At 42.5% G+C, this 13465-nt stretch overlaps 1 protein-coding gene across 1 annotated transcript; it reads left to right on the forward strand.

Annotated features, from left to right (window-relative positions):
• The first annotated feature begins 849 nt into the window (after positions 1–849).
• On the forward strand, positions 850–6126 carry LOC139369895 (bactericidal permeability-increasing protein-like). Its single transcript, XM_071109174.1, has 16 exons — positions 850–985; positions 2472–2589; positions 2729–2843; positions 3022–3153; positions 3301–3456; positions 3614–3677; positions 3767–3827; positions 4028–4119; positions 4389–4565; positions 4664–4723; positions 4942–5109; positions 5200–5267; positions 5349–5391; positions 5481–5544; positions 5630–5706; positions 5828–6126. The coding sequence occupies exons 2-16, from the start codon at positions 2487–2489 to the stop codon at positions 5912–5914; spliced, it is 1467 nt and encodes a 488-aa protein (XP_070965275.1). The 5' UTR covers positions 850–985; positions 2472–2486; the 3' UTR covers positions 5915–6126.
• Positions 6127–13465: the final 7339 nt, after the last annotated feature.

Raw genomic sequence — 13465 nt, forward strand, 5'->3', positions numbered from 1 at the left:
TCCAGAGCCTTTCCGTCTCACCTTCACACTCCTGGGCCAGACTACACTCAATCATATGACCCACTGAAGAGATGAGTCTTCAGTAAAGACTTAAAGGTTGAGACCGAGTTTGTGTCTCTCACATGGGTAGGCAGACCATTCCATAAAAATGGAGCTCTATAGGAGAAAGCCCTGCCTCCAGCTGTATCTCTGTCTGTATCTCTGTCTGTCAGTATCTCTGTCTCTGTCTGTATCTCTGTTTGTATCTCTGTCTGTCTGTATCTCTCTCTCTCTGTCTGCATCTCTGTCTGTATCTCTGTCTGTATGTCTGTTTGTATCTCTGTCTGTCTGTCTGTCTGTCTGTCTGTCTCGTCCCTCCCTCCCTCCCTCCCTCCCTCCCTCCCTCCCTCCCTCCCTCCCTCCCTCTCTCTCTCTCTCTGCAGGGTGAGTTCTACAACATTGGGAAGCACCAGGAGCCTCCGTTCTCCTCCACGCCCTTCTCCCTGCCTCCTCAAGTTTGGCTTCAAGAAGCCAGACCACAGTAATTCTTATGTTCTTGATAAGAGCTTATGACCGAATTATACACTCTACAAGACATTACTTTATTACTGCAATTATTGGTTGGATTTGTATCAAACCTTGTGACCGAGTTCTCAATGGCACTCATAAACATCCCATTGTTTACTTTCTCTTTACTGCATGTCCTGAACAAATCATTCTCTGAATGATATGAATGGGAGTCTGAAAATATGAATCTATTAGATTTGCAGACATAACCAAGGGAATAGCTTAGATTGTTCTTCTTTGCACAATGTTTGCTCCATGCTCTCTGCGTTATTTACAGAATGGGTAGCCAAGTATCAGTCAGCCCATTTCTCAAGCAGCTCTTCCTGGTTCAGAGAAGTGAATCAAAGGCCATGCGAATCTCTTCTCCTTTCACTCTGCCCTGCCGCCAGCTAGGGAGCAACAACAACAGAAGAGATCCACTTTCTTACCAGTGCATGAGGTAGGTAACTACAGAGTCGTGCATACAAAATAGACTGGCCTGTTTCTCACTGTCAATTTAAAAGTTCTCTCTATTAAAGGAGTGTGTCAGGTTGAGGTGAGAACCCCGTTTGATCATTTGTGCTAATATGTACATACTGTAGGTGGAAGTGTTTTGCAGGTATTCGGGGGGAAATGTATTGTAGGGTAATTTTATGAAAGCTGTCACTCCTCAATCTCCACTAAGTAAGCAGGCTAGATGGTGGGTTGACATGGTCATACAGTGTGGAAATGATACAGTATTTCAAAAGTGCTATCTTTTTCCCTGGGTAATTGAGAAACTGTCTATATGATTAGAGGTTTTAAACATTCTCTATTAGCGGTTTTAAACATTCTTCATTTGCTCAAGCGAGGTAAAAAAAACAACACATAAAACTGATTCCAATGGGGAAGCAATCAACAAACAGCTAACTTCCTATAGATACAGACAGTGGTGTAAAGTACTTAAATAAAAATACTTTAAAGTACTACTTCAATAGTTTTTTTGGGTATCTGTACTTTACTATATTTTTGACTACTTTTCATTTTACTTCACTACATTCCTAAAACAAATAATGTACTACATACATTTTCCTTGACACCCAAAAGTACTCTTTACATTTTCAATGCTTAGCAGGACAGGGAAATGGTCCAATTCATACACTTATCAAGAGAACATCCCTGGTTATCTTTACTGCCTCTGATTTGGTGGACTCACTTAACACAAATGCTTTGTTTGTAAATGATGTCTAAGTGTTGCAGTGTGCCTACCCCTGGCTATCTGTACATTTTTGAACAAAAAAATGGTGTTGTCTGCCTTGCTTAATATAAGGAATTGGAAAGTATTTATACTTTTGATACTTAATTATATATAAAACCAAATACTTTTAGATTTTTACTCAAGTAGTATTTTACAGGGTGACTTCACTTTTACTTGAGTCATTTTCTATTAAGGTATCTATACTTTACTCAAGTATGACAATGGGGTACTTTGTCTATCACTGGATACAGAGTTCCTTGAGAAACACACCAGTCACATGTCTGTGAACCCAAGAAGGTGCCAATGCTCCGTAAAAGGATTTCAAATATGGGACTTTGTGTCACAAAGTGTTGATGGTATTAAGGGAAGCTGCATGCAACAAAACAGGAAGTATTTGTCCATTTTAGAAATTCCCCTGCTCAGTTTTAAGATTGTGGCAAAATATGGTTTCATTATTGGTCAAAAGAAACCAAGTCAGACGTAGGTCAATATTAGTGTTGAGACTACAGTGCACGTGTCTAGAGAGAAAATCAGTGCAGTGGAAAATAAGGCTTTACACAAGAAACTGTTCAACCTTAATGCTCCTCCCATGAAAACGGAAGCCTAAAAGTCATAAGATATGATTGTTCCCAATTCTATTCATTAGACAATAAACAATACACCTGTATTGTAATGTAGATATATTATTGTTTGTTCATCTTCCCTACAGGTGACTGCAGTCAAAATGTCTCCATGCTGTTTGTTGGCTCTGTTGGCTGTAATCTCCTTAACTCTGGCTGCCAGCCCTGGAGTCAAGGTCAAACTCACAGACAAGGGCATTGAATATGGTATGTTTGAGGCAAGGGCAATAACATTACATGGTTTTAGATCAAGATGAGGATGTGTATTATGATCATGTGGCAAATAAATATACTATACTCCTCACAGCCCATTCTGCCTCAATGCCTTGCTCTGTGCTGTCCACAGGTAAACAGATTGGGATGGCATCTCTGCAACAGAAGCTTAAGACCATGAAGGTCCCAGATCTCTCTGGAACAGAGAAAGTGCCTCCCATTGGGAAGGTCAAGTACAGTTTGACAGGGTAAGGGAGAAAATCCAATGTCTTTTCCCCCAACAAAAATACATTGCAGTCAAACACATTGTTAATTGTCTGCATATCTCATGTAATCATTTGTTGATTATCAACTGTGTTAACAAATGCTGTTGTGTTCACAACATGCCACTATCCTACCAACTATGTACTGTGTTCTAACCTCCAGAATGACGATAGTGAATCTGGGACTTCCCAAGTCTGCTTTGGTACTGATGCCAGGTACTGGAGTCAGGCTGGCTATTACTAATGCCTTCATCAACCTGCACGGGAACTGGAGGGTCCGATACTTCAGGTTCATGTGAGTTCATGAGGGAGGGTCTGAACACCCAGTGCATCCCCAGGACCAGGATGGAACAAGACTAAAACACTGCACAATTTTCTCTTGGGTCTGCCTATCCATACCCCAAAGGACTCAAACAACATTATTTTCTTGTTAACAATCTAGACAAGACCGTGGCTCCTTCGACCTGGCGGTAAATGGACTCACCATCACTGCCGATATTGCAGTCAAGAGTGATGAAACTGGCAGGCCAACGGTCAGCACTGTCAACTGTGTGGCCAACGTGGGCAGCGCCCGCATCAAGTTCCATGGCGGGGCCAGGTACATGGAGTATATAGAGGCACCTAACACTATGCTGTACTTAAAACGTTGTGAGAACACATGTTATTGATTTAGGAATCATCAAACCACAATGTTAAAAAATAATTGCAATGTGGATTTACTTGTTTCTTCAAATGCTTTGGTTGCTGTTTTCCAGCTGGCTTTACAATCTTTTCAAGTCCTACATTGACAAGGCCCTGCGCAGTGCTCTGCAGAAACAGGTGAGGGACAGTGTAATGCCAGACTTCAAACTCAAATGAATCCTTTTCGGTTCTCTTGACAATAACAATGCCTCTGTTCAATATTACAGATTTGCCCCCTAGTGGCTGATGTTATTACTGACATGAACTCACACCTCAAAACGTTCAATGGTAAAACAATATTTAAAGGCCAAATTCAGCCAGTTTAATATCAAATCATTTCTGGGTAACAATTAAGTACATTATTGTAATATATTTATATTAAAATGAACAAAAATAGCTTTTCTTTTATGTTATTCAAGTGACAAATTCTGGTGTTATTCATAGGCTACTAAATGGATCCTAAATATTTATTTTCTGCCATCTTGAAGTTCTAGCCAAAGTGGACCAGTATGCTGAAATTGAATATTCCATGGTGACATCACCCACCATTTCAAAGTCCTCCATTGAATTCAGCTTGAAGGTAAAAACTTCAGACTCCCAATCTACCTTTCAACGCTACAAACATCTGGGCTCAGTAAGACAAGATGTCAATTCTCCCTCTCTCTCTGTCTTCCTCTCTCTCTCTCTGTATCCCTCTCTCTCGCTGACTCTCCCTCTAACACACTCTCTGTCTGTCTGTCTGTCTGTCTCTCTCTCTCTCTCTCTCTCTCTCTCTCTCTCTCTCTCTCTCTCTCTCTCTCTCTCTCACTCTCTCTCTCTCACTCTCTCTCTCTCTCTCTCTCTCTGCAGGGTGAGTTCTACAACATTGGGAAGCACCAGGAGCCTCCGTTCTCTCCCACGCCCTTCTCGCTGCCTCCTCAGGACAACAACATGCTCTACATCGGGGTCTCTTCCTTCACCCCCAACTCTGCAGGCTTTGTGTACAACAATGCTGGAGCACTCAGCCTATATGTCACAGATGATATGGTGAGTCTGAATCTGATTCCCATCTACAGGGAGTGAGGTTTAACATAGTCCCATCTGCCTCAGGGGTGAGGTTAAACATAACTGTTTTCCCCCGACAGATCCCTCCTAGCTCTCCCATCCGTCTGAACACTGGAACGTTTGGAGTCTTCATTCCAGAGGTGATACACCAGACCCCACGTTCACTATTCTACCTCCATATCATATGACTTCATTTGTTTAGAAAAAAACAATCTATGAAATTAGTTTGGCTTTAGTGTCCATCCAGAGATGGAAATTAGCCTTTTGTTCAAACACATTTACTCTGAGTTTGTATCTAAGAGAAGATAAAGTGAACATTCTTCTCAGGATTAAAGAAAGATGATGTGTGTTGTTTCAGATATCGAAGCGTTTTCCTGGAATGATGATGAAACTGCTGGTGAAGACGGTGAAGGAGCCCACCATCTCTCTTGAGCCCAACAACGTGACAGTCCAGGCCAGCGGCACAGTGACGGCCTACGCCATCCAGCCCAACACCACGCTCTCTCCCCTCTTTGTCCTCAACATGGTCAGTCAGTCTGTCAGTCACTCAGGAAGTAGAATACTGTAGCTTAGACTGTGAGAGTGATAATTAACTCTACTTTCTCTATCTCTGCAGGAGGGTAGTGTCAGCGCTCAAATTAATGTGACTGGGGTGAAGCTGGCTGGGGCTATCACTCTGAACAAGTGAGTATGATTGGTGCAAAAGGGGGGAAAAAGCCCTTCAAACACTGACCAAAGTAAATTAATACTGTCTGCTTTTCACAGAATTGAGATGACATTGGGAACTAGTTATGTGGGACAATTTCAGGTAAGAAAGATATTTTCAGAGCTTATGACATGCATATAACTTGCTAACACTGAACCACTGAACCTAAACAATGACATTATATCAAACAGGTTCAATCCCTTGACAACATCTTCCTGATGGTTCTGAAAGTGGTTGTGATACCTAAGGTCAATGGTGAGTTATTTATTTCCATGTTTATTTATATTCATTGTTTCCGCACTGATTGGCCACTGGAAAACCATGTGTTTGTATCTTATAGCTCGCCTAGAGAAGGGTTTTCCCCTGCCCACTATTGGAAAGATGAACCTTATCAACACTCAACTGCAAGTCCTGAAGGTACAGTCAGATATCTAAGAGCTCATTGCTTCCTACATCTCTTCTCATGTCCAATAGCTCTTATACTGTAGTCAGTGTGTGTCCTATATTTGACAAACTACTGTTGCTCTTCTGTCTCCAGGACTACATGCTGATTGGGACAGACGTTCAGTTCACAGGACAAGTGCCATGTAAATCCCAGTGCAAGTCATCAGTAATCGATGATTGATCATGCATCAAATCATAAATCAAATCAAACCAATGAGACATGTAATTAATGTTTGCAAATCAAATCTATTATACTGTACATATATACTCTCAAACAATGTACCCCATTCTGAAATGAAATACTGTATCTTCCAATCTTTTCAGTATTCTACTACTATTCAGTGTAGTAATTTATATTGAATACATTTGTATAAATAAACAAATATCAGTAAAGCTTTCATTTATTCGACAACAGTCTTCTTCAGCCTTCAGTCTGTTGTCTCTGGTTTGAGGTAACATCTTTGTCCATCAACTGCTGGCTTTATAACGAGCTATGCCCACAAAAAGCCAGCAAAGCACTGCTCAGCACCGTGGTGCCACAAAGGATGTCCACTCCACACTCACCTTCAGGGTACAGAGGACAGAGGACCAGAGGACTAGACACTGTGTTGATGGGTCAGACTGAAGCCAGTTGTCCGTCATGGTGATGGTCAGATAGATGTGTAGCTGTGTCACTCAGAGAGGTGTGGCTGAGGGCGTGGCCTCTCAGGCTCTCTGAGTTGGCTGATGTTATCTGTATTCGAGACAGGCCAGTCAGTCACAGTGCAGGAACAGAGCAGGTCTGAACATGGTGCCCCAGTGATGATGGTGTCTCATAATCCCTATAAAAGCACTCATAAGCCATTATAAGCACCTGAAATGGACATGAAATGAAACATTTGAATCAAATCAAAGTTTGTCATATGCGCCGAATACAACAGGTGTATTAGACCTTACAGTGAAATGCTTACCTACAGGCTCTAACCAATAGTGCAAAAAAGGTATTAGGTGAACAATAGGTAAGTAAAGAAATAAAACAACAGTAAAAAGACAGTGAAAAACAGTAGCGAGGCTATAAAGTAGCGAGGCTATAAAAGTAGCGAGGCTATATACAGACATCGGTTAGTCTGGCTGATTAAGGTAGTATGTACATGTAGATATGGTTACTTTCATAGAGTATAATTGAGAGAGCGCGAGAGAGAAGTATTTTTTATTATTATTTATTGAATATTCGAAACATACAATATAACTGCAGTGAAGCCGCTCAAACATCATACCAGTCATCCAACAGATTCCCATTCAGAGCGACACACACAAGCATTCAGATTCAATGTCCTGCTCAAGGGCATGTTGGCCAATCTACCACCAGGCCAAAAAACATGAACCCGAACCCTCCAAGATCCCCCCCCCCCCTTCCCCCCCACAGTTCCCCAATAGCTGTCCCTCAACCATTCGACAGCTAGTAAAAAATACAATTAATTCCATTCCCCACCCCAAGATCCCCCCTATGCACCAGCAACCAAGAGAATGATGAACCCCCACCCCAAGATCCCCCCTACGCACCAGCAACCAAGAGAATGAACCCCCACCCCAAGATCCCCCCTATGCACCAGCAACCAAGAGAATGAACCCCCACCCCAAGATCCCCCCTATGCACCAGCAACCAAGAGAATGAACCCCCACCCCAAGATCCCCCCTACGCACCAGCAACCAAGAGAATGAACCCCCACCCCAAGATCCCCCCTATGCACCAGCAACCAAGAGAATGATGAACCCCCACCCCAAGATCCCCCCTACGCACCAGCAACCAAGAGAATGAACCCCCACCGCAAGATCCCCCCTATGCACCAGCAACCAAGAGAATGATGAACCCCCACCCCAAGATCCCCCCTACGCACCAGCAACCAAGAGAATTAACCCCCACCCCAAGATCCCCCCTATGCACCAGCAACCAAGAGAATGAACCCCCACCCCAAGATCCCCCCTATGCACCAGCAACCAAGAGAATGATGAACCCCCACCCCAAGATCCCCCCTATGCACCAGCAACCAAGAGAATGAACCCCCACCCCAAGATCCCCCCTATGCACCAGCAACCAAGAGAATGAACCCCCACCCCAAGATCCCCCCTATGCACCAGCAACCAAGAGAATGAATTAAAGAGAAAAAAGGAAAAGAGAAGAAAACAACGCAAAAAAATATATATATAAATAAAACAACAATTTATAACAAAGGACATAAAGGACAACTGAAATCATAACAGCAATGCCAACTGTATATGTTTGTGTGCATGTCTGGCACTATTACATGTATGTGTGTGTTCTTGTATGTGTTTATTTGAATGAGAGTGTGTGTATGTATATGTACATGCATGTGTACAAACACCTGCACGGCATCAGCCTCAGACAAACCGGCATTAGTTGTAAAAACACTGCCACTTAGTGTCATTCAAATGTACTTTTATGTTTTATTTTTACTTTTTTAATTTTTTTACTTTTATCTTTGACCATCATTCTCTCTCACACAGCAACTCCACTCCCACTTGTCTCCAATTCCACATCCCAACCCTCAGCTTCCCTCCGCCCATCCCATCTATCTCTGCTGGCCACACACTTCGGGTTTCTACGCAACACATATCTTTCAACTATGCTGTGATGTTTAACGTACAATTTCAATCTATCTAATTGAATAGAATCTACAGATTGCGTGTTGAAGATAAATACTTTTACTAAGAGTATTAGTATGTTAGTAAATGACTGACCCGGTCTCTCCAGATCTCCTAACAGTACTATTTCTAGGGTCAATTTAAGATCTATGCTATGCATTTTCAGCTATTCCTGAACCTGAGACCAGAAACAGGCTACCTGAGGGCAATACCAAAATAAATAATCTATTGATTCTGTATCCTCACAACAGAATCTGCAGAGCTTCGAAGATTTTATGCCCCAAATATTCAACATTTTGTTGGTGGCTAGAATTCTATATAATAATTTTAGCTGAAAAGCACGAAGTCGTGAATCTTGTGTTGTTTTATATATCAGCTAAACTCAAAAATCTCTTCCCAACTATTTTGCAATCTGTATGGCACAGTTGTCAACATCCTGGTCCTCAAATGAAACTGGTATACTTTCCTATTTATGCCATTTTTATTCCTCTGCCGGTTTTGATGCTTTATATTGGGCAGACAGACCAGTTTCCTACCGAGCATCACAAACACCAGGAATCCTGCAGTTGATCCAATTTCACATTTACCGCTACCCCAGTAATCATCCTTTCAATGGCACCCTTTTCTTGAGAGCAAAACAAGTCACAGCTCTTGTCCCCATTCATGTGGCATGGCACGCCTGCTCCCTCTGACCAGCAGAAACCCAAACAATTATCAAAAGACCACGTTGATTTTCTTCTCGTATCAGGTCGGTGAGCTATAATAAGAACTGATTGTGTGTAAATAACTATCCATCTTTCAAATACGTCCTCAAGGACGTCCAACATTGTGGTTTGTCTTGAACCTCTTCCTTCACAAAAGGTTCCACTGTACTATACATTGTACTATACATTGGCCCACAGTGAACGTGCCATCGTCGTGGAATGAAACTATAGAAACGTTTTACCATAAAGATCAATATCTACAGTCTATACATATTTAAGAGAGAGAGAGAAAAAAAGAGAGAGAGAGAAAGAGAGAAAAGAGAGCGAGAGAGAGAGAGAGAGCAAGAGAGAGAGAAAGAGAAAAATAGAGTGAGAGAGAGAGAAAAAAAATAAAGAGAAAGAGAGAGAGAAAGAGAGGGGGGAGATGGAGGGAAGGAGAGAGAGAAAGAAAAAATAAATATTTTAACAATCAAAGGCGGATGTCACTGGAACAAAGCTTTTCCAGCATCTTTCCTCAGTTCAGTGGCTTCACCCCTCACACAGGGAAGGACTGAGATGACGACCTGAACTAACATCAATGACTGCAGGGGAACCCAATAGAATCAACACACAAAGGATTAATCCAGAAGGTTTGTTTAAGATTGTAATGTTTTTGTGTGTGTCAATAACACCATTTGGTTATGATGATGTCATTAATTGATAGCGTAATCCTGTCAAAGTTTGTTTACGAACATATTCAATCAATCCTTATCCCAGTCTGCTGTTCCCACATGCTTCAAGAGGGCCACCATTGTTCCTGTTCCCAAGAAAGCTAAGGTAACTGAGCTAAACGACTACCACCCCGTTGCACTCACTTCCGTCATCATGAAGTGCTTTGAGAGACTAGTCAAGGACCATATCACCTTCACCCTACCTGACACCCTAGACCCACTCCAATTTGCTTACCGCCCCCCCTACAGTGGTAGGCTTGATTACCAACAACGACGAGACGGCCTACAGGGAGGAGGTGAGGGCCCTCGGAGTGTGATGTCAGGAAAATAACCTCACACTCAACGTCAACCAAACAAAGGAGATCATCGTGGACTTCAGGAAACAGCAGAGGGAGCTGCTATCCACATCGACGGGACAGTAGTGGAGAGGGTAGTAAGTTTTAAGTTCCTCGGCGTACACATCACAGATAAACTGAATTGGTCCACCCACACAGACAGCGTGGTGAAGAAGGCGCAGCAGCGCCTCTTCAACCTCAGGAAGCTGAAGAAATCCGGCTTGTCACCAAAAGCACTCACAAACTTTTACAGATGCACAATTGAGAACATCCTGTCGGGCTGTATCACCGCCTGGTACGGCAACTGCTCCGCCCAGAACCGTAAGGCTCTCCAGAGGGTAGTGAGGTCTGCACAACGGGTAGTGAGGTCTGGAGGCAAACTACCTGCCCTCCAGGACACCTACACCACCTGATATCACAGGAAGGCCATAAAGATCATCAAGGACAACAACCACCCGAGCCACAGCCTGTTCACCCCGCTATCATCCAGAAGGCGAGGTCAGTACAGGTGCATCAAAGCAGGGTTCGAGAGACTGAAAAAAAGCTTCTATCTCAAGGCCATCAGACTGTTAAACAGCCACAACTATCATTGAGTGGCTGCTGCCAACATACTGACTCAACTCCAGCCACTTTAATAATGTAAAAATGTATGAAAACTGTATCACTAGCCACTTTAAACAATGCCACTTCATATAATGTTTACATACCCTACATTACTCATCTCATATGTATATACTGTACTCTATACCATCTACTGCGTCTTGCCATCTTGATGTAATAAATGTATCACTAGCAACTTTAAACAATGCCACTTTTATATGTTTACATACCCTACATTACTCATCTCATATGTATATACTGTACCCGATACTGCATCTTGCCTATGCTGTTCTGCACCATCACTCATTCATATATTTGTATGTACATATTCTTCATTCCTTTACACTTGTGTGTATAAGGTAGTTGTTGTGGAATTGTTAGGTTAGATTACTCGTTGGTTATTTCTGCATTGTCGGAACTAGAAGCACAAGTATTTCGCTACACTCGCATTAACATCTGCTAACCATGTGTATGTGACAAATAACATTTGATTTGATTTGATTACAGTTTATCAGAATTGCAACAACAACAAAAACTATACATGAAGATAATATTTAGATTGTTATCTGTATCAACTATACATGGTTATTTATTATTCAAATACAATTACTAAACTAACTGCTGTGCTTTATTTTGGATATGTATTGGTTGAAGAATCAAACAAAGCCAGACTTTGATTTAGCATTTTTTATGTATTTTACATAATAACTAAGATTTGGTTTTGCTGCACTAAATCGTCTTCCTCTTGGTCAAAGTAATCATGAAAACAATGTCTACCTCTCTTAGAGACTCCATGTCCGCTGCAGTGATATCAGATCAGGGGCCAAGTGAGGAAAACTGTGGCTTCAGAGTTTTTTTCTAATGCAATTTTTAACATTGCATTGTCCATTGTTTTCCAGAATTTGCCATGATGATGGAGAGAGCTGCCCTGCTGGTGTTCTGCTGTCTGGTGACGTCGTCTGTATCAGGCTCCCCACTCTGGCCATCTATTAGGTACTGTAAGAAGCCAAACATTCTGCATAACAGCTATTTCATTTACAATCCAAAGTAATTTCAATAGTATTCAAATATGTTGCAGAATATTAACCAACATGCTAATTTGACAAATGTCTACCACGGTTGTATGGCATATGACAAAAGATAGCTTATTTTGCTTCAATGTGACTTAAACAAACTAAAATCTCAGAACTTAATGAATGAATGTGTCACGCCCTGACCATAGTAAACTGTTAATTCTGTGTTGGTTGGGATGTGATAGCGACTTGGGTGGGATGTGATAGCGACTTGGGTGGGTCATCTAGGTGGAATGTATTTCTATGGTGGCCTGATATGATTCCCAATCAGAGGCAGCTGTTTATCGTTGTCTCTGATTGGGGATCATATTTAGGTAGCCATTTCCCCATTGGTATTCGTGGGATATTGTCTACATTGAGTTGCCTGAGTGCACACCAGTAGCGTCACGTTTCGTTTATGCTTTATTGGTTTGGTGAGTTTCAGTTTATAAAAAATATGTGGAACTCTATTCACGCTGCGCCTTGGTCTACTCATGACGACGAACGTGACAGAAGAAGCCACCAAAAGTGGAACAAGCAGCGTGTACAGGAGGAGTGGACTTGGGAAGAGATCCTGGATGGTAAAGGACCCTGGACGCAGGCCGGGGAGTATCGCCGTCCGAAGGAGGAGATAGAGGCAGCGAAAGCGGAACGGCGACGACACGGGGAGATAGCTCAACGAAGCAAGCAAGAGAGGCAACCCCATAAAATATTTTTGGGGGTCACACGGGGAGATTGGCAGAGTCAGGGTTTAGACCTGAGCCAACTCCCCGTGCCTACGTGGGGAGCGTGTGACTGGTCAGACATCGTGTTATGCGGTGATGCGAACTGTGTCTCCAGTGCGCATTCACAGCCCGGTGCGTTCTCTGCCAGCTCCAGCTGCCTTTTGAGTAACATAAACAATACACCAGAATTACTTTGCGTATGGGCTTTGCCAGCAGACCAACAAAACAATTGCAATCATTAAATGTGTAAGTGTTCTAGTACCAGTCTTTGGGGAACAGCAGCTAAACCCCATATTATGTTACTCACCCTCTTGTTAGACAGGTTGAGTGAAATAATCCACACCTGAACTGCAGTTATCCCCCCTACTCTGCCCCCAGTCTCATTGACCAGGGCCCAGGCGTGGACAATGGGCTCGCTCTGCTAGCTCCCTTTGAGGCGTCTGTTGGCACGATTCTCACAAGTGTAGTCTTTGAGACATATTTGACTATCATGGAAACATCTCAGGAACAGTGTGCCTAGTTTAGGAGCAGTGTGCCTAGTTTAGGAACAGTGTGCCTATGTCTGTCTGACACAAACAAATGCATCGAGCGGTTCTTGGCTGCAGAGCATGTGATGCTGATAACCATACCCACATGAACAAATATTTTTGTGGTCATGACTGTATAAGTGAACAGTTTGTTTTCACATGCTATGTAAAAAAATCTACCATATTTTAAATGCCATTATCTCAATTATAGTCGGGTGAAGTGATAATTTTCAGTAGATTAGTTTTTCATTCAGATGCATAATAATGATCTGATACTTTGCCCCCGAACGCTGTGATTAACAATGTGCTGTACAAATGTGGGTTGAGTCACTGATGTGCTCTTCCTGTCTGGGTTGGCGACCCCTTTTAATGGATCCTTGAATAACCGTTTGTGGTACATTTTTTTTAACTACACCCCCCCCCCCCCCCCCCCCCT

The sequence above is a fragment of the Oncorhynchus clarkii genome, chromosome 17 (genome assembly GCF_045791955.1).
Source record: "Oncorhynchus clarkii lewisi isolate Uvic-CL-2024 chromosome 17, UVic_Ocla_1.0, whole genome shotgun sequence".
In the NCBI taxonomy this organism is placed as follows: Eukaryota; Metazoa; Chordata; class Actinopteri; order Salmoniformes; family Salmonidae; genus Oncorhynchus; species Oncorhynchus clarkii.